This window comes from Protopterus annectens, chromosome 16.part0 (assembly GCF_019279795.1).
Source record: "Protopterus annectens isolate FY-2018-M chromosome 16.part0, PAN1.0, whole genome shotgun sequence".
NCBI classification, from domain to species: Eukaryota; Metazoa; Chordata; order Ceratodontiformes; family Protopteridae; genus Protopterus; species Protopterus annectens.
Genome location: NC_056750.1, coordinates 840,829,042 through 840,851,214, shown reverse-complemented (window position 1 = coordinate 840,851,214; position 22,173 = coordinate 840,829,042). Strand labels below are relative to the sequence as shown.

Sequence of the window (22,173 nt, the reverse complement as noted above, 5' to 3'; positions counted from 1 at the left end):
TTTTCTGGATGTTAACAGTAACATTTGTCATATTTTTTATGTATTTATTAAGCTTAATGTCTGTCATGTTGTGTATTTCATATGAGTGCATTTGTTCTCAAGAAGATGTGATTTGTACTTTAAGGATTTGTTAAACTGTTGTAGAAACGCCATAATTATGGATGAAATGAATCTGACCCAGCATAGACTTACTTTTGGTTTGTTATAATTTTCTTATGTTGTGTGGATTTGTTAGTATGCATATTAATTGCTAGTCTGCCATTTTTATAAAGCCAGTGTTTACTTCAGTTTAATAATTTTAATTCATTCTCTCATAGCCAATCTGTCTCGATCAGCATTCTTGTCTCCCGAATACTATGAGAGTTTAAATGAGGACAGCTCTAGTTCCTCTGTTTCTCAAGCCCTTGAAGATGATGTACAGTTAGCTGAACAAGAGGACGTCTCCATTAATATTCCACGCCATGCACCTGTTGTTCGCACCCCTTCTATCCAGCCTGGTATGATTACCCCAGGGCCGGCACTTGGCAAAGTGCAACTTGGGTTTGGAGGTCTTAATGCAGGTAAAGAGTGCAGTCCTTGAACTCTTTCTTATAACTGTATATTTTTTGTCTTAGACTTTGCAGTAATAAGATAAGAAGTAAGATGTAATTTGTAGCATCCTTGGCTGGTGTATCCTTACTTCTACAGACATGGTTTGAGCAGCTGTCTGTGTCATGTTCAGTTCTTTCTTGCCATCGGAGCCCAAAACAGCATTCCAGTCAGTGCGTCTGTTAGTCCGTACCAGTGAAAGAAGACTCCAGAAAGCTAAGTACCTCATTGAGGAACAATTTTTGCATTTTTTGACTAATGTCGGAGAAAACTAATTGCCTCTGATGAGGTAAACTGATTTCACACCAGGGCTTCCATTCCTTCTGTGTTACTTGGTTGAGCCAAAATTATGACGTTCTCAGCTATCATTTTGCATCCGATTTAATAGTAGGACCATTAAGCATATGGCTGAGATTTTTGCCAGGCACCTCAGTGAATCATCAGGCTGTTAACGTCATATGGTGTCTGCCAGTCGATACAAAGCTGTTATTCCTTAGCAGAAAAAGGAGAAAGAAAAATGCCCCAGGCTTATCACTGAAGAAGGCGAGGTGCTTTCGCAGCTCCCTTCCATGACCGATTAGGTGGTGGTGCAAGCCTCTATCGAGACCCGTTGGGAGTCTGATATGCCTTCCTGTCCCTTGAAATCTTTTCAAGCCGTATGACTCAGTTTGTTGGTGGGGTCTGGAGCCGCTTTGCAGGCCTTGGCTTCAAGCGACCATGCTAAGACGGACTACATTTGTTCGTGGTGCCAGGACATTGCAGCTACCCTTTCTTCCATGGGAGTCTGGCACCCATGGTTCATCTGACGTCGCCTCCAGGCCTAAGCTGAGGGCTACTCCTAAAAAAGCAGCTACCTCCCAACCCCCGCCTAGGCTTACCATCTCCCATTCCTAGGTTTACCAGTAGGCTCTTGTGAGATTGGATGAAGACCTTATCTCTGTTGTTGGATCCAAACAATGCCCACCTGAATCCTCCCCGGGGAAAATAATTCCATTTTGACCCTTTTGAGTCCTATGAGGATTCTGACCTTGAAGAGGGAGTTTCTATTGCCTCGTTTGAAGAGTCACACTTAGAGGAGAACCTGGTTTCTGCTTCCCCTCCTGAGGATATTTCCTTTGGGGAAACCTTCTGCACACCTTGAGGGAGCACTTCCAGAGGGTAGCTGAAGATTACCCTCAGTCCAAGAAAAGAATAAGGGAATTTCTAAACCTCCCAGAACATAAACCCGTTGACATATCTCCTGTTTTAGAGGTAGTGGATGATGTATTTCAGGACTCTTCTTTGAAGTCAGACACCCTGCCTCCTGTTTCTAGAAAGCTTGATAGGTTTTATAGCGTCCTGGATTTCACATAAACAACTCTCTAAGAATCCTGTCTCTGACCCAGAGGTTGTGATCCCTGACCCTAAAGGACCCAAAGCTAGCTCCTCCAAAAACCTTTTGCCCACAGATAAAGAAAGTAGGGCCCTTGATAGATTTAGCAAAAGGTTTACACTTCTGCTACCCTCTCTTTGAGGACCTTGAATTTGCCAGTTCCACATGGTTAAATACAGTAAACCTTACTGGATCAGATGAAGCAGAAAAGTTTGACAATAGCAAACAAGTCTCTCTCTAAAGAGGTACTGGACCTTTGTAATTGCAGCTCCCAGGTAGTGAAACACTCCTTGCACTGTGGGGTATGATGCTGTGGAAACCTCCAGCAGTGCGGCAGCTATGGGATCTGTCATCCGAAGACTCACTTGACAGAGGGAGCAGGCCCTTCCAGAGCATGTCATATCTAACCTCCTAGATGCCCCCTTGGACAAGGACTTTCTCTTTATCCCCAAAGCAAAGGCTGTACTTAAGAAAATGGAGGACAAAGCCAAGTCCATGCAGACTGTTAAGGACTTTCTGCAAATGCAACCCCCATATTTCAGAAGAAACTACCCATGTTCTTTGTGTTTCACTGTTGCAGTCACCACACTTGGGTTATCTGCTTGCAGGTAGCCCTTAGTCAGCCCGAATACCAGAGACTTAGTATTTCTGCATTGGTTGCTGTAGCTCCAGGACTGACGTCAGGTTGTCAGGGGTATAAAAGCAGGTAGCCAACGCCATTACATCAGTCTTTCTTGATGAGGAGCCAGAAGCAGTTTGCAAGTGCCGGTCGGCCGCTACCTGAATTTTCATTTAAGAATTGAATAATCCTGAAGTCCTCTAAAGCTAAGTACCCTGTTGGGATCCTTTTTTCTTGCTCTAACCGATGTCAGAAAAAGTTAACAATTGTCTTGCCTGTGGAAAGCAAATACCACACAGAGATTTTTATTCTTATTGCATCACCTGTTTAAGTCCAGACCACGACGTACCTCGCTGTTGGTTTTGTGCCTTGTTCAATGCCTGAACCAGTCGTCGGGCTCTTTTTTTTTTTTTTTCCAAATAATTTTTTATTTTCCAAATAATATAATGTTTAACAATACAGTCATCAATAAACAAGTATTATAAACCTTTATATACACTATGTCCAATTGACCTGAACAAAGGAGGGGAAAAAATTAATAAAATATATGAAATTAGTAACAAAAATGTATAATATTCAATTAATAAAGTATACAAATAATTAATAAAGTTACAAATGCATTATTTAGGGTTAATTTTTAATGTCTCAATAAGAGTTGCATTTTTTTCCCCAAGGATTGTTTGTCCATGTTTTAGGTGAAATTCTCGATTCCTTCACCTTGATTTCTAATGTCACGGTTTCTTCCATCAGTCTCAAGAATTCTTCCAGAGAAGGTTCTTGTGAAAACTTCCACTTTCTAGTTATACATTTTCTTGCCACAGCTAGTATGGACCAAAGTAGGTGTAGATCTTTTTTTTCATTCCAATAGTATCATTAACATTTAAGAGGACTAAAGATTTGGTTAAAATAAAGGTATCTGTGAATATAGCTTGGAAAAAAATAGTAATTTCTTCCCAGAATTTTTTTTATATTAATAAAATCAAAAAATATATGATACCAGTCAGCTTTACAGTTTAAAGAGCATCTCCAACAAATATATTTATCAAATTAATTGAATTTGGCTAGTTTTATCAGGTATAATAAATGCCCTGTGAATATATTTCCATGTAAATATTTTCCATACTTGTAAATTAAATGTTAACAGAACATAAAAGATTTGTTTTACTCTCAATTGATAGATTAGTGTGACATCCTTTTGCTATGAAATTCCAATGTCTTGCATAAGGGTTAGTTTTATGTTATCAATGTTTTGTATAATTTTGAAATTAGATTTGTCTAATTATAATTGTAAATAACTTCAGATATTAGACTTATAAAATTTGGACTAGTTTTATAAGGACATTTAATAATTTTACTAGTAAGATCCTAAACATATGCTAATATGCTTTGTAGTATCAACCAGTCTGCTGATGGAATGTCATATTTATTCTGAATGTGTTGAATCTCTAATGCTACTTGATTCTCTATACAATGTTCAAATAAGTGAAGTTTTCCCCTTCCATCTAGTTAAGATAACATTTTGAATTTTATTGAAGAAATTCTTTTTAGAGCTAAAGGGTATTATCAAATCTACCTAAATCTTAATATCCGTGTTAGTATATATAACGATTCTGAATACATTGTAAATATTATTTATATAATTTAAGTTTGTTGGTTTTGTTATATTGAATATTAACAGTCAATATGTGCCACATCCTATTATTTTGTTCAGTTAATATAAAATTTTTAATTATTTTATTTTAATTTTGAAAAGTAATAGTGTGCAATGTTTTCCATGTTGAAGAATAATTAGGATCTATCCAATTAATAATAGTTCTTAATATGGAAGTTTTTATGTATGATTCTAGATCTGGAAGTTTAATTCCACCCATTTCCCAAGATCTAATATGATGTGTATAGGCTATTCTATTTCTTTTTGGATACCAAAGAAAGTTTAATAGAATTGTATTTATTTATTTCAAGATTTTCTTGTAAGGTACTGTAGGAATAGCTTGTGCAATGTAATTAATTTTTGGAAGTATTGTCATTTTTATTATTTGTAATCTGTCTTCATATCTCAAGAACATTTTATTCCAGTTTACTGTTATATTCGTTGGGCTCTTTTTGTCACTAAATTCTTCCTCACTCGATCTCCATATTCAGAAATGTCTTTGGTAAGCCATCTGACTACCGATATTCCAAAAAAAGTAAGGATAAAGACAGAGACAGACCACATAGGTCCAAAGCTGCCGACGACGCTTCCGCTAAGCTAGTTGCCAGTTCGCTGGTACTCAGTGAGGCGCTTTCGCAGCTGCTGATGCCCGCTTCTGTGGATTCGCCCATTAGGAGTCCGGTGTGCCGCGAGACTCTTCTTTGACTATGGAACCTGCGGACGTCTCTACCAAGGGTGGGTCCAGAGCCACTGTTCAGGCACCGGCTTCTGAGGCAGATGTTCATCGTGTTTCACTGTCAGTCATTACACTTGGGTTATCCTGCTGGCAGGCTACCCGCAGTCGGCCTGAATTCCAAAGTCCTGGTCCGGCATTGGTTGCTGTCGCCTGTTCCCTGACGTCAGTGCGCCAGGGGTATAAAAGATGCAGCCGACGCCATTTTCTTCAGTCTTTCTTGCTGCACGGTGCCCGAAGCAAAAGCAGTTCGCAAGTGCCAGTCGGCCGACTCCTGAGGTTTTCGAAATGGAATTTCAGATCCGAAGTCTTCATTAAAGCGAAGTACCCTGTTGGGGAAACTTTTTTCTTGCTCCAGACCGATGTCAGAAAAAGTTAACAATTGTATTTCTTGTGGGAAGTAAATACCTCATAAGGATTTTCATTCTTAATGTATTCCTTGCCTAGGCCCTGACCACGATGTTGCTAGCTGTCGGTTTTGTGCTAGATTTAACCAACGCACTATTAAGCGTCGGTACGATTTTGCCTTTCATTACTTTGGCCGAAGATTTAATTATATAATGCCGTCAGAATAGCCGATGACCAGAGTTTATAAAAAGCATAAGGAAAAGGAAAAAGACAGGCATCCGAGGTCCAAAACTGACGACGAGGCCTCCGCTAGGCCAGTCGCCGGTTCTCAGTGAGGCGCTTTTGCAGCCCCTGCCGCCTGCTACCTTAGAGCCACAGGCCGCTTCCGACTCCCACGTGGAGCCAACTAGGTCTCTGGATACTCAAGGTATTGGACACTCGGAAACTATTCCCTCAGATGGGTCCGGAGCCGCTGAGCAGGCATCGGCTTCTGAGGGTGTTTTCAGACCTACACAGTTGTATGTCAAGCCAACCTCAGCTTCAAAGGCAAATACTAAAACAGCTCTAAAGACAAAGAAACAAGTACAGCATTCTCCTGGACATACTTCCATGCCTAAGAAACAGATGCTTAAAATGTCCGAAGACCTAATTACTTTGATCAGGGGTTCCCATCCCCCTCCTGATAAGAGGCCTAGGCAAGAGACAGAATATGACTCTTCTGATCAGGTTTCCATTTCCTCTGACTCCTCTTCTGAACAGTGATACTCTCTTCCTCCTTATGAGGATTCTGATGTTGAAGAATCTATTCCTTCAGCCTCTCCTCCTGAGGATTATTCTGTTGGGGAAACCCTGCATACCATGAGGAAGCATTTTGACTGGGAGAGCCAAGATTACTCAGAATGTAAGAAAAAGCTCAGAGACTTTTTTACTGCCTCAACACAGACCTCTTGCTATTCCACCTGTTCTAGACATTGTAGATGATGAATTTTCAGAGTCCGGCCTGTCTCCTGACTCTTTACCCCCTTCACCTGTTAAGCCAGACAGATACTACAGGGTTCCAGATTCTCATAAATTTCTATATAAAAACCCTGCTGCTGACCCAGAAACTATATCTCAGGGTCACAAAGGGGTCAAGGCTTCCACTGCAAAAAACCCTGTCCCCTCTGATAGGGATTCTAGGGCACTGAACAGATGGGGGAAAAAAGTTTACACTTCTGCTACCTTGGCTGTAAGGGCTTTAAATTGTCAGTTTCATATGCTTAAACATCAGCAATACTTAATGTCACTGCTAAAAGAGAAAATGTTGACAAATTCTGAATGTTCTGAAAACAAGGAAATGCAGGATTTATTGCATGCAGCTGACCAAGTGGGAAAGCATACTTTGCAATGTGGTTTTGATTCACTGGGGGCCTTTTGCAGGGCCGCTGTTATGGGTTCTGTCATTAGAAGGCATGCTTGGTTAAAGGAACAGAATCTACCGGATCATGTTAAAGCAAAATTATTGGATGCTCCATTACAGCATGATACTTTGGTGTTAAGGCAGAAGAGGTGTTGAATCAAATGGAGGATAAAGCGAAATCTATGCAGACAATTCAGGATTTCTTACAGGTACAGCCACCCAACTTTAGCAGGAACTGACCTTCTAAGAATTGGTCCTTTCCAGTGTCAGACAGGCCACAAAGAGGCAGATACAGACGCCCCAGAGGCAGATCCCAGCCCCAAGGCTCATACAGGCCTAAACAATGGGGGTGCTTCTACCTCCAAAAGTGGAGAAGACAAATCACAACCATATAGGAAACAGTCCCAATGACTTTCCTCTGCCAGTGCCAAGCACTTATCTTTTGGCAGCACCCTTAGGGGGAAAACTAGCACTTTTTTCACAAAATTGGCACATGATCACCCAGGACAAATAGGTCTTGAATATAGTGTCTCAGGGCTACATGTTCCACTTTCACACCCTTCCAAAGACAAAAGGTATGCCAGACCTGCCACACAAATCAATGGGCAGAGGCACAAAAGCAAGTTTCATCCCTCATGGACATGAGGGCTATTCAGCGAGTACCACAGCAAGAGCAGGGACAAGGACTTTACTCAAGACTTTTCTTGGTACCCAGAAAGGACAAAGCCTGGAGACCAATACTGGACCTGTCTATTCTAAACACATTTCTGGATGTTCCAAAATTCAAAATGTTGACTCTGCAGCAGTTTCTGCCCATGCTGGGCAAGAAGGCTTGGCTTGTAACTTTGGACCTCAAGGAGGCATACCTGCATGTCCCAATCAGACAATCTTGCAGAAGATACCTCAGATTCATAGCTGGCTCAATGCACTACCAATTCTCTGCACTGCCCTTTGGCTTATCTACTGCACCCAGGGTCTTCACAAAATGCCTGGTACCAGTAATTGCATTTTGCAGACAAAGAGGAATCCAAATATATCCTTACTTGGACGACTGCCTTATTCAAGCAGAGAACAAGGGCATTCTACTGAAGCATCTGGTGTTTGTAAAAAGATTACTAATTTGCCTAGGGTACACAGTAAATGAAAAGAAATCAAAACTGGTACCCTCTCAAGAGATAATATTCCTGGGTGCAAGCTTAAATACAACTGCCCAGATGGCTTATCTCACGCCAGACAAACAATGGCAACTGACTTCTTACTTCGAAATGATGGCAACAAAGACCCAGTTATCTGCAAGAAAAATTCTGCAGGCTTTGGGCTTCATGGCATCCTGCATTCTTCTAATTCCATATGCAAGACTGCATATGAGGAAACTACAATGGTATCTAGAAAGTGTTTGGACTCTACATTGCCACAGCCTGGAAACATTAATTACCCTCATTCCCTGCCTGCAACAGGAGTTTCGATGGTGGGCACAGGCCTGTCACCACAACAAGGGACAGCCATTCACTTTACCCACAGCCAGGCAGACACTAGCAACAGATGCATAAGATTATGCCTGGGGGGCCCACATGGCAGGAAAATTTATTCAGGGCACATGGCCCACAAGCCAAATGCATCTTCATATCAATCAAAAAGAGATGCTAGTTGTACAGAATGCCCTGACAGCTTTCAAGGATCTACTTCATCCAGGACAACTGCTGATAAAGACGCACAATACTACAGTCATGTGGTACATAAACAAGCAAGGAGGCACACATTCCTACCCCCCCCCCCCCTCTGCAGACAAGCCATGACTTTGTGGAACACAGCATTGACTTATCAAGTACACCTGCAAGCACAATTCCTGCCAGGAAAGACAAATGCTCTGGCAGACAAACTAAGCAGAAACCTCATGGATCCTCACGAGTGGAAACTAGATCCACAAATCTTCAGCATGATAACAAGGAAATGGGGATGCCCAGACATAGATCTATTTGCCTCCCCTTACAACTGCCAACTACAGAGATTCTGCACAAGGACTTATCACAAACAAATATGGAAAGTGAATGCTCTATCATTCAGCTGGAAAACCCTTACAGTATATGCCTTTCCTCCACTGCCTCTCCTCCCCAAGGTACTCCTAAAGGTCAGACAAGAGAAGCCAAAAATAATACTGATTGCCCCAGACTGGCCATGTCAGCACTGGTACCCAATCCTAAAGAGCTTGTCTCAAGGCCCAGCCTGGACATTACCTCAAATTCCTCATTTACTGACCCAACAAAACAATCAGATCCTGCACAGCCAACTCAGAACCCTAAATCTGGCTGCATGGCAGATAATGTAACCATTCAGAACACACCTCTCTCTAAAGCAGTTATGGATGTTATTTTGGAGGCCAGGAGGCCCAGCACCAGAAAATCTTATGCAGTAAAATGGAAGAGATTCTGTGCTTGGAACCAGGCATAAGGAATTGACACACTTGTACCAAATATTCCTCAGATTTTACAATACCTAACTGAGATGCTGGACAAAAGCCTATCCTGCTCATCAATTAAGATCCATGCCTCTGCCATTTCAGCTCATTACAATATGGACCCACCTATTTTTTCACATCTACTGCAAAGGCAGTACCTCAGAGGGGTCAAAAACACAAGACCTCTAAGGAGAGCGCCAATACCTGCATGGGACCTCAGTTTTGTCTTGGAAAAGCTCACACTGCCTCCTTTTGAGCCAGCCAATACAGCTGAGATAAAATACTTATCATGGAAATCGGCTCTGCTCCTAGCAATAACTTCAGCAAGAAGAGTCTCAGAGTTACAGGCACTAATGGCTGTGGAACCTTTTATTATTTTCTATCCGGACAGGGTTTCTCTAAGGACAAACCCAACATTTATGCCTAAGGTAGTGTCCAGTGTGGCTCTTAACCAAACCATTCATTTGCCTACGTTTTATCCAAACCCACAGAATAAGAGGGAGAGACTTCTGCATTCTTTGGACATAGACAGCTACGCTTCTACTTGGACAAAACTAAAGCTTTCAGAAAGACTGAGCAACTCTTAGTGGCATATGCTGTAGGATCGCAAGGAAAAGCTATTTCAAAACAGACTATTTCAAAATGGATAGGCCACTGCATTAGTTTCTGCTATTCACAACATGGCAAATCAGTGCCTGAGGGCATTAGGCCACATTCAACCAGAGCAGCAGCCACTTCAGCAGCCTTACTCAGAGGAGTACCAACCAAGGGCATTTTGGAGGCTGCAACTTGGACTTCAGTGCACACGTTTACAAAGCACTACCACTTAACCTCTTTACTCTAAATCCAGAGCAGGCTTTGCCACTGCAGTTCTGCAGGGCCTCATAGCCACTCCTAATTCTGTTTAGGCCCAGCCACCCAACCTCAGCTTTGGGATTCAACCCAAGTGTAATGACTGCAACAGTGAAACACGATGAACATAGTACAGTTGTGAACATACCATAAATGCAGATGTTTGAGTGTATTCACGGTTTCAGTCCAGGTTACCCTCCCACCATCCCCCTTTCATTGCTGGGACTTATCTGTACTTCTCTATTCTATACAACCTATGTGGTGTATTTGCTTGTAGATGAAGGTAATGTTTATGTTAGTACATGCATTTTTATGAACAGAATTTTTAGCCTACCCTTTTGGGGGCACCTGACATCTGGGGCAAGAAAAACTGAAGAAAATGGCGTTGGCTGCATCTTTTATACCCCTGGCGCACTGACGTCAGGGAAGTGGCAACGGCAACCGACGCCAGACCAGGACTTTGGAATTCAGGCCGACTGCGGGTAGCCTGCCAGCAGGATAACCCAATTGTAATGACTGCAACAGTGAATACACTCAAACATCTTCATTTATGGTAGGTACACAACTGTACTTTCTTCGCACTACCGATTTTCGACTCAAACGGATGACTTTTTTATCTAAAACTACCAACTTTCTTAGGCCAAGAGTATGTGCTACAGCTAGAAAACAGACGACCAAAGTGCATGCACCTCCTCCCATGCCTCAACAACAAATGCTTAGAATGGCTAAAGACCTTATCACGCTGATTAGGGGAAGTCGGCCTTCCCACGCTAAGAGGAAAAGAGAACAGTCCCCTGCAGCTTCAACAGACCAGGAGTCGAATGACTCTGAGGTATCTGATTATGAAGACATGCCCTTATCTGCTTGAGGATTCAGATGCAGAGGAATTCATTCCCTCTGCCTCCCCTCCAGAGGATTTTTCCTTTGAAACTTTACATGCCTTAAGAGAGCATTTCCACTGGGCATGCCAGGACGGTCCCCAGTCCAATAAGAGAATTCCTAGAATTGCCACAGCACAGACCTTTAGCAGTACCCCCTGTTCTGGAGGTTGTTGATGATGTCTTTATAGAATCTAGTCTTACTCCTGATACTTTACCTCCTGCCCCTAGGAAACCAGACAGGTACTACAGAGTACCTGACGCTCACAAATTTTTTTTTAAGAATCCTACTGCTGACCCGGAGATCATTTCCCAGGGGCCCAAAGGTATCGAGACAACTACAGCCAAGAATCCCACCCCTTCGGACAGGGATTCCAGAGCTTTGGACAGATGGTGTAAGAAGGTATATACCTCTGCTAGTCTTGCTATTAGGGCATTAAATTGTCAGTTTCACATGCTGAAGTACCAGCAACATGTTATGGAACTTATTAAACAAAAGAGGGCAACCTTTACAGACTGTGCAGAAAATAAGGAATTGCAAGAGCTTATACACTCTGCAAGCCAATTCAGCAAGCATACTTTGCAGTGTGGCTTTGACGCCCTAGAGGCATCTTGCCAGGCAGCAGTCACTGGTTCTGTACTGAATCCTTTGAACAAGGACAGTTTGTTTGGCACCTAAGCAGAGGAGGCTCTTAAAAAGATGGAAGAAAAAGCTAAGTCTATGCAGACTGTTAAAGAATTCTTACAAGTGCAACCTCCTAAATTCAGCAGGCATTGTCCTTCCAAACAGTGGTCCTTTCCAGCCCCCTCCCTGCCATCTCAAACCAGGCCCAGGGGAAACAGACCACCCAGACTACAGTCTCAGGGTATGCAGAGATCTAAGCAATGGAGTGTCCCCATCCCCAAAGCAAGGAGTGGTAAGCCACCTCCTTATGTAAAAAACTCGCATTGACTTCCCCACTCCACCCCATACCTCTGCCAAACTACTTGTGCCCCTAGGAGGAAAACTTGTCCTTCATGCAAAAACCTGGATGTCCATCACACAAGACCGATGGGTCCTCAACATTATATCCCAGGGGTACAAATTTTACTTCCACTCACTGCCCAACCCCAAGAGGGTTACCAGACCTTCCGCAAAACCAAGTTTTATCCCTGCTCTCCATCAGAGCTATTCAACCGGTTCCAGTGGAACAGATAGGTCAAAGATTCTATTCCAGACTCTTCCTGGTACCCAGAAAAGAGGGCTGTTGGTGCCCAATTCTCGATCTTTCATTTCTCAACACCTTCCTGTTGGTACCAAAATTCAAAATGCTTACCGTGCAACAGCTTCTTCCTATGCCAACCAAGGATGCCTGGTTAGTCACCCTAGACTTAAAAGAAGCCTATCTGCACATCCCTATAAGGGAGTCATGCAGGAAGTATTTACGTTTCAGGGCCGGATCTATGCATTATCAGATGTTCTTCATGTTTCACTATTGCAGTCATCGCGTTTGGGTTATCTGCCTGCAGGTAGCTCTCAGCCGGCCTGAATACCAGAGTCTTTGGATTTCTGTGTCTGATGTTGTCGCTTCTTCCATGACGTCAGGTCATCAGGGGTATAAAACATGCCGACGCCATTACATTGGTCTTTCTTGCCGTGCAGTGCCCGAAGCGGAAGCAGTTCGTAAGTGCCGGTCTGCTGACTCCTGAAATTTTCGATGTTAAGTTGTCAATCTCGCCTTCATTCTTGCTGGGTTCGGAGCCGATCCTCGGCTCCGACTCGGCACTTGCTTAGCTTGAGAACTCCTTTTACCAGCTCGAGGCAACCCTATATCCCATGATGCAAGGCGGGACTACCTCAGATCTCGTTTGCCGCTTTGCGAAGAGGTCTCCTTTTTTGCCAGCTGAGGTAAGTTTGAGTTTTTCAAACAGCTTTAGTCAGGGTTTATCTTCCCCTTTTCCTTTTTTATAGAGTGTAGTGTTCATACAATCCACCCTATTCCCTATATAGTTAAAAACCTTTACCTTTTATAAAAAGTTTAAAAAAAATTTCAGTTAGGCCTAGGCCTCCCTTATTAATCCCTATCTGTATGTCTGTGTTTGTGGGATTAATTGTGTGACTGTTTTGGGGGTGTGTGTGACTATTTTTGTTACTCTTTTCTTGGACAACGTCTAAGGAGGTAAAGGTCTCGGGCTTCAAGAAGTGTGACTCGTGCTGTCAGAAAATGTCTCTGACAGACGGTCACACTTCTTGTGTTTACTGGGGCCTGGGTTTACACCTGCAGGACTCCTGTGCTTTGTGTCACTCTTTTAGCCAGCGAGTCCTGCAGGAAAGGAGGAATAAATTAATCCTCCGTGGCTTACTAAAGCCGGAAGGTTCACCCACTAAACCTGGGTCCAGTAAACCTTCCAAGCCATCTAAAGGTCAGGCTACAGCTTCCAAGCCTTCCCCGGTGGCTCCGACTCCTTCGGAGTCGAGATCGGCTCCGGCCGGAGCCGATCTTTCTTCTTCTCAGGTAGGGTCGGTTCCGATCGGTTCCAACACCCAATCTGCTGTTGCCTTGTCGGCTCCGGCTGGAGCCGACATATTATCCAGTATCGGAGCCGAGAAGCCTTCGGCTCCATCTGGAACCCAGGGGACGTCGGCTCCGATGACTTCATCCAGGAAGAGATCTCAGTCCCCTTCTTTGGAATCTATCCACTCGGCTCCGGGGTCTCCTCTGTTGTCGGAGCGGAGTCATCGGAGCCGATCTTCGAGATCTTCCAGGCTGTCTGACCACGATTTAGAGAGGGTGGTAAGCAGGCTGTTGAAGTCACAGGCACTGGCCCAAATGCTCCATAGCCCGTCTCAGCAGACTTCAGCTATTGCTTCACCCCTTGAACTTCCTCCTCCGACTCCCCACCAGAGTTCGGAGCCTGAGCTTCTCGGGACAGCGACTGTGTCGGCGCCGGAGCCGATGCATCCTTTTTTGGCTCCGTCGTCCTCGGCTCCGATCTCCTCCTTGAGACCTTCCTTGGAGGGATCCGTCGCCGAAGTTTCCTTGTCGGCTCCGAGGGGCTAGTGGCATCGGACCCTTGTCCGACCCCGCTCTCCCTCTCGGGGCTTCGGCTTTGGTAAGCTCGGCACCGACATCGGCCTCGGAGCCTTCCCTCTCAGTGGAGCCGGGAATTCCTATTTCCTTGGAACAGGAATGTTCCGGCCTCCCGGGGAGGGGAGCCTTTGAGGTGATGAGAAGTGTCCTGGCACCTGAACCAGGTCAACGGTCCATCCCTCTAGCTCCTCCCTCTTCGGTGCCTGTAGACGCCTCTTGCCAGCCTCTTGCTCTCAGGCCCAGGGATCCATCGCCCCAGGTTTCCCCATTGGGAATATCTTCCTCTTCCGAGGTTTCTCCTGATCCTGCAGGGGAACCCCCTCTGAAGAGGACGTGTAAGAGGAAACACATAGACTCCCCTGAGTCTACTACATCTGATACCGACTTAGATGAGTCGGAGGGTTCCCCACGATCCCCCTGTGAGGATGTCTCCTTTTCAGACATCCTTGAGCTCCTCAAACAGAGGGGGAATTGGCCCTCCATTGACCCCTCCGAGGATGAGTCGGTATACCTGGAGGCTTTTGGATCCCGACCCTCCCCCTCCTGGGTGTCTCCGCCTTTCGACCCGCTTATGTAGGTAGTGGCTCGGAAGGCGTGGGCAGCTCCAGATTCTGTGGAACCTGTACCCAGGAGACCATCCAAATTTATTACGGCCCCTGCAGACAAGCAGTTTCTTTCCAAGGGCGTCTCTGTGGATGCTATGGTGGTGGCGGCCACCAAGAAGGAACTTGCGGATCCTTCAGTACCTGTCCATCCTCCTAACAAAGATTCTAGGACCATGGACAGGTATGGAAAGCGGATGTTTTCTTCAGCGACCTTTGCTATGCGTTCGCTGAACTACCTTTGTCACTTCACCAGGCTTCAAAGAGATATTCTCAAGGAACTAGGTGAAGTGGTCCAGGATCCTTCTGCTGCTGGGGCTCAAGAAAAGATTGCCTCACAGCTAGCAATCCTGAATTCCTTAACCAACTCCTCCATGCGGCTCATATCCTATGCAGCCGATGGAGCGAGCAGGGCCGCAGGCACAGGAGTGGCTCTTAAACGTCAAGCCTGGATGCGGCTTTGTAATTTTGCGGACCCCTTTAAGGCGTCCTTCACCAATACCCGCTTTGACGGTTCGACTTTGTTCGGACCTCAGGTGAAGGAAACCTTGACCAGGTGTGAGTAGGATGGCAAAACTCTTTCTGCCGTTGGAGTCCATTTTTCCACCCCTTCTAGACCCTATCCCAAGAGTCAGAAAGGAGGGAAGATGTGGTTCCACAAAGCCCAAGGAGCTGCGCCAGACACACGTGGTCAGTTTACCCCCAGAGGCAGAGGGGGTAACAATAATAGACGCCGCCCTAGGGGCAGAGGGGGTCCTCAGAACCAGGGCAACAGGGAGTCTCTTCCTGAGAAGCCCTTTCAGCACCCCTGAGGTGTTGCCCGGCTGTCCACCCTTGGAGGCAGTCGGGGGAAGGATTTCGCTGTACCCAATAGCCTGGCGTTCCCTTTCACAAGATATGTGGGTACAGTCGATCATATCCGAGGGTTACAAAATCCCCTTCGAAAGGTATCCCGTACCTCAACAATCCCTTCCAGACATCTCACCCGGTCAAAGGGATTTGGCAGAACAGGAGGTTTCAAAGCTCCTAGAAAAAGAGCCGCCCAGACTGTTCCGCAGACCAAGTAGGATCCGCGTCTACTGAGATTCTTTTGGTCCCCAAAAGGACGGGAGATTGAGACCAATATTAGACCTGAGCAGTCTAAACAGATTTGTCAAGAAGGCAAGATTCCGGATGGTCACGCTTCAGTCCATTCTGCCCTTTCTGGGCAAGGACAACTGGATGTGCTCGATAGACCTTCAGGACGCGTACTATCACATAAAGATTCACAGGCGCTCCAGAAGGTTTCTCCGCTTTCGGCTAGGGACCAGTCATTATCAATTCAGAGCCCTGCCCTTTGGCCTCACTTCAGCCCCCAGAGTGTTTACCAAATGCATGGCAGTGGTCACAGCTCATCTGAGATGTCAAGGATTCCAGGTGTTTCCTTATTTAGACGACTGGCTCCTCTCTGCCACCACCAGGTGTCAGCTTCTTCAGACCAGAGACTACACTCTGCAGCTATGCAAGAGTTTGGGAATTTCAGTGAATTTCGAAAAATCTTCTCTGCGGCCTTGCCAATCTATCACCTTTATAGGCGCAGAATTAAACACTGTCAAAATGTTAGCCAGACTAACAGATCAGAGAATTCTGGACATCCAAAAATACGTTCAGATTTTATTGCAGAGCAGCAAAGTCAAAGCCAGATTGATACTAAAGGCTCTAGGTCTTATGGCTGCGGCCATTGTTCTTCTACCACTGGCTCGCTTCCACATGCGTCTTCTGCAGTGGATGTTATTCACTCAGTGGTCATTCCACAGTCTGCCGATGAGTCACGAAATCTTAGTCACACGATCGTGCAGGACTCATCTGAACTGGTGGATATCTTCCCCTCTTCTTCATCAGGGCCGACCATTTGTTCCCCCTCCTCCGGTTGCCACAGTTACTACGGATGCCTCTCTGATCGGGTGGGGGGGGCATTATCAGGGCAGGATGGTCCACGGGACGTGGCAACCCATAGAATACCATCTGCACATAAATGTCCTGGAGATGAGAGCGGTGCTTTTAACGTTGCAAGCCCTCAACGACTTCCTTCCCGTGGGGACTATTGCAGTGCAAACGGACAACATGTCCGTGGTCTGGTACATCAACAAGCAGGGCGGGACCAGGTCCTATCCGTTGTGTCGAGAAGCTCTCAGACTTTGGCAATGGGCAATCTCCTCTCATCGGTTTCTGATAGCAACGCACATCCCCGGCAGGTCCAACCTCTTAGCGGACAGGCTGAACAGATCCATTCTCATGCCTCACGAGTGGTCTCTCAATCAATCTATAGTGGACCAGATTTTTCTGAAGTGGGGCACACCTTGTTGCGATCTTTTTGCTACTCCCCAAAACAACAAGTGCCCCGACTTTTTCACCCTCTTTCCCCTACCAGGCCAACCCCTGAGAGACTCTCTAATCCAGGATTGGCCCCGGGGACTTCTGTACGCTTTTCCTCCTTTTCCCTTGATTCCACAAGTCATTCAGAAAGCCACCGTTTTGAGGGCCAAGTTGATTCTCATTGCCCCTTACTGGCCTCGACAAATTTGGTTTCCGTCTCTGCATCGTCACCTCCTGGTGCAGCCTTGGCATCTGGACCCAGTTCCGGATCTTTTGATCCACCAGTCGGGTCAACAGCACCGGGCCCTTCATTCTCTCAACCTCACTGCTTGGTTGCTCCACTTCCTTCCCTAGCCAGGCTTCCTATGATCTCTGATCCGGTCAGAGATATCTTAGTGGCTTCTTTGAAGTCGTCCACCAGAACCGTTTATGCTAGCAAGTGGCGACGTTTTTCCATTTGGGCAAATTCCAGAAATACTGATCCCTTTACTGCTCCTGTGCATTCTGTTTTAGATTTCCTGGCTGAAGTTTTTCAGTCAGGATCTTCTTCATCTACAGTAAAAGTTCAACTGGCTGCTCTTTCCAAGTATCATGTTGGCTTGCAAGATCATAACATTATGTCACATAGACTATGCAAGGCCTTTCTGAGAGGAGTGTTTCTCCTGAAGCCGCCATTTAAACATCCTCCTCCACAATGGGATCTGAATTTAATGTTAGCATCCTTAATGTTACCACCCTTCGAACCGTCTGCTTCATGTTCATTGAAATTATTGACCTGGAAAACTATATTTTTACTGGCTGTCACTTCAGCAAGAAGGGTTTCGAGATTCAAGCTCTCTGCATCCGTCCTTACTTGGTCTTTCACAAGGACAGGGTATCCTTGAGAACAAATCCGTCCTTTCTTCCCAAAGTTGTTTCTCAAACTAATATTAATCAATCTATCGACTTACCAGTCTTTTTCCCTAATTATTCTGACAAAGCGGAGCAAAAGCTTCATTTTTTGGATGTCCATCGTCAGCTCAGGTACTATTTGCATAGAACTAGACAATTCAGGAAATCAGACCAATTATTTGTCTCCTATGCAGAAAACAGGAAAGGTCTTCCGGTATCAAAAGTGACCTTATCCAGATGGTTGTCTTCCACCATTTCTTACGTGTATTCGCTCAGAGGCAAGCAACTACCTTCTAAACCGAAAGCACATTCAACCAGGAGTCTATCCACTTCTGCAGCTTTTCAGGATAGACTACCCATCGATACCATTTGTGCAGCAGCTACTTGGGCCACTCCTCATACCTTTGTCTCTCATTACAAATTGGATTTGGCCTCTAGGGACAGGGCCAGTTTTGGTTCCACAATTCTCAAGCGTCTGTTCCATTGAGCCACCCGGGATACAGGTGCTAGGGACGCGGTCCCATCCAGCAAGAATGAAGGCGAGATTGACAACTTAACATTTAGAAGTTATGTACCTACCATAACGTTCCATGTTAGTTGTCTTCTCTCGCCTTCTTTCTTGCGTCCCTCCCTCCTTCCCCCTGGCCTGGACAGATCTTGAAGAGTTTCCTCTTCTCAGGTTGTTTCCTCCTGATCCTTCATTAGAGGACTCTTTTACTATGAACTTGGTTTTCCTAGATATATTAGGTTAGTCCTTAGCAGGGTATGTTAGCTACCAAACGAGATCTGAGGTAGTCCCGCCTTGCATCATGGGAATAGGGTTGCCTCGAGCTGGTAAAAGGAGTTCTCAAGCTAAGCAAGTGCCGAGTCGGAGCCGAGGATCGGCTCCGAACCCAGCAAGAAAGAAGGCGAGAGAAGACAACTAACATGGAACGTTATGGTAGGTACATAACTTCTAATTTTCGAGTTTCAGACCCGAAGTCTTCAAAAAAGATAAGTACACCATTGGGATCCTTTTTTCTTGCTCTAACCGATGTCAGAAAAAAGAATTAACAATTGTCTTGCCTGTGGAAAGCAAATGCCTCATAGAGATTTTCATTCTTCCTGCGTCACGTGTTTAGGCCCAGACTATGACGTCCCTCACTGTCGGTTTTGTGCCTTGTTCAATGCCCGAACTATTTGTCGTTGGGCTATTTTTGTAAATAAATACTTTCGTTCTCGATCTCCGTACTCCGAAATGGCTTCGTTAAGCCATCTGACTATCAATCTTATGAAAAAACATAAGGATAAAGACAGACACAGACTGCATAGGTCCAAAACTGCCGACGACGCTTCCGTTAAGCTAGTCACCAATCTGCCGGTACTCAGTGAGGCACTTTCGCAGCCCCTGATACCTGCTACTACAGATTCACAGGACTCGACTGAGACCCATTCAGAGTCCGGTATGTTGCAAGATGCTTCTTCGACTGTGGAACATGTGGATGTCTCTACCTTGGATGGGTGCGGAGCTGCTGTGCAGGCACCAGCTTCTGACTGTGTATTCAGGCATACGGACTTTCATATTAAACCGACAGCATTGTTTCCAAATAGGAGTACCGAATTCCTCAGGCCTAAAACTCGCACTATGCCTAGAAAACTGACGACCAAACAGATGACTCAGGCCCATATGCCTCAAAAACAAATGCTAAGAATGGCTGAAGACCTTATTACCTTAATTAGGGGAAGCCAGCCTTCCCTCTCTGAGACCTAGAACCGACTTTCTTTCTGATTCTTCTGATCAGGAATCTGGTTTCTCTGCTCCTCCTGGTTACCAGGATTTGCCCTTATTTACTTGTGAGGATTCTGATGCAGAGGATTCCATTCCCTCTGCTTCTCCTCCAGAAGATTTTTCTTTTGGTGAAACTTTGCATACCCTTAGGGAGCATTTCCGCTGGGAAAGCCAGGACTATTCTGAGTCCTAAAAAAAAAAAAGACTTGGGGAATTTTTACTCCTGCCTCAACACAGGCCTCTAACTATCCCTCCTGTTCTGGCTATTGTAGATGATGATGTGTTGGAATCTAGCCTTACCCCAGACACTTTACCTCCAGCTCCCAGAAAACCTGACAGGTTCTCCAGAGTACCTGACTCTCACAAGTTCCTCTTTAAGAATCCTACTGCGGATCCAGAGACTATTTCCCAAGGACCAAAAGGCATTAAGGCTACTGCTGCCAAAACCCCTATCACTTCTGATAGAGATTCTAGAGCCTTAGACAGATGGGGTAAGAAGGTTTACACTTTTGCTACTTTGGCCATTAGAGCTCTAAATTGTCAGTTTCATATGTTAAATTATCTGCAGCATATTATGGGACTAGTTAAACAGAAAATGATGTTGTTTCCTGACTGTGCCGAACACAGACTTGCAAGATTTAATGCTTTCTGCAGAACAAGTTGGTAAACATACTTTGCAGTGTGGTTTTGATGCTTTAGAAGCATCTTGCAGGGCTGCTGTCACTGGGTCTGTACTTTAAAGGCATGCTTGACTTAAGGAACAGAACCTGCCAGATCATGTTAAAGCTAAATTACTGGATGCACCCTTAAACCAAGACCACCTTTTTGGCAACAAAGCAGAGGAAGTCCTCAAAAAGATGGAGGAAAAAGCTAAATCTATGCAAACTGTTAAAGATTTTCTACAAGTACAGCCTCCCAGATTCAATAGGCATTGGCCTTCAAAGAACTGGTACTTTCCAGTCCCTTCCAGGCCTTCTCAGTCCAAACCCAGGAACAGCAGACCTCCAAGACTTCAGTCTCAGGCTACGCACAGATCTAAGCAGTGGGGAGGGCTCCCACTTCCAAAGCAGGGAGTAGTAAGCCACCCCCATACGGAAAAATGGCACAATGACTTAACCTTTACCCTTCCAAGCCCAGCTCAACTACTTGCTCCCTTAAGAGGAACGCTCGCCCTGCATGCAGAAAACTAGGAACTCAGGCAAATGGTTTTTTGAACATAGTTTCCCAGAGATACAGATTCCACTTCCACACATTACCAACCCCAAATAGTTGGCCAGATCTCCACCCAAATCAATGGGCGGAGGCCCAACAGCAGGTTCTCTCCCTTCTCTGTATCAGGGCTATTCAACCTGTCCCAGCAGAACCAAGGGGACAAGGTTTTTATTCAAGACTGATGTTCATCGTGCATACAGCTGCAGTAATCACATATGGGTTATCTGCCGTCAGGCGGTCCCTCGGTCGGCCGAATTCCAAAGTCTAGGTCCGGCGTCACCTTTCTGTTGGTTCCAAAATTCAAAATGCTAACTCTTCAGCAGCTTCTTCCTATGCCAGCCAAGGATGCCTGGCTGGCAACCCTAGACTTAAAGGAAGCCTTACCTGCACATCCCAATAATAGAATCCTGCAGACAATACCTACATTTCAGGGCGGGCTCCATGCACTTTCAGTTCTCTGCACTTCTCTTTGGCTTATCTACTGTGCCCAGGGTGTTCACAAAGTGTCTAGCTCCAGACATTGCATTTTGCAGGCAGAGAAATATTCAAATTTACCCATACCTGGACGATTGTCTGATTCAGGCAGAAAACCAGGACCTGCTATTACAACACCTGGCATTTGTAAAGAAACTTCTATCCTCACTGTGGTACACCATAAATACATAGTACCCTGCCAACAGATTGTATTCCTGGGAGCAAGCTTGAACACAACTTCCCAGATGGCATTCCTCACTCCAGAGAAACAATTTGACAACCTACTTCAAACTTTTGGCCTTAAAAACCCAGCTGTCTGCAAGGAAAATACTGCAAGCCCTGGGGTTCATGGCCTCTTGCATTCTGCTAATTCCATATGAAGAAACTCCAGTGGTATCTAAAAAGTTTATGGTGTCAATATTCTCAGGACCTGGAAACAATGATTCTTATCATTCCTTGTCTAAGGACAGAGTTCCTTTGGTGGGCAAAGGCCTGCTACCACAAGGGACTCCCTTTCATTCTACCCCCTGCCCCCCATACCCTAGCAACAAACACATCAGACTATGCATGGGAGGCTCACATGGCAAGGCAGTGCATTTAGGGCAAATGAAAACCGAGACAGATGCACCTGCATATCAACCAAAAAGAAATGTTAGCTGTACAGAATGCTCTGACAGCCTTCAAAGACATTATTCTCCCAGGATAACTATTGGTAAAGACAGACAACACCACAGTTATGTGGTACATAAACAGTGGGGAACCCACTCCTACCCTCTCTGCAGACTAGCCATGGCTCTGTGGAGCACAGCCTTGAGCTACCAAGTGCACCTACAAGCTCAGTTCCTGCCAGGCAAACTAAATTCACTGGCAGACAACTTAAGCAGAAATCTCATGGACCTACACAA

General features: G+C 45.2%; 1 protein-coding gene across 1 annotated transcript in view; it reads left to right on the top strand.

The window, feature by feature from the left end:
* NUP214 (nucleoporin 214) overlaps window positions 1–22,173 on the top strand; it is a 3,229,616-nt gene that overhangs the window by 1,657,401 nt on the left and 1,550,042 nt on the right. The window contains exon 22 of the mRNA XM_044058190.1: window positions 318–560. Coding sequence (XP_043914125.1) covers window positions 318–560 — 243 coding nt within the window. The remainder of the gene's footprint in view (window positions 1–317; window positions 561–22,173) is intronic.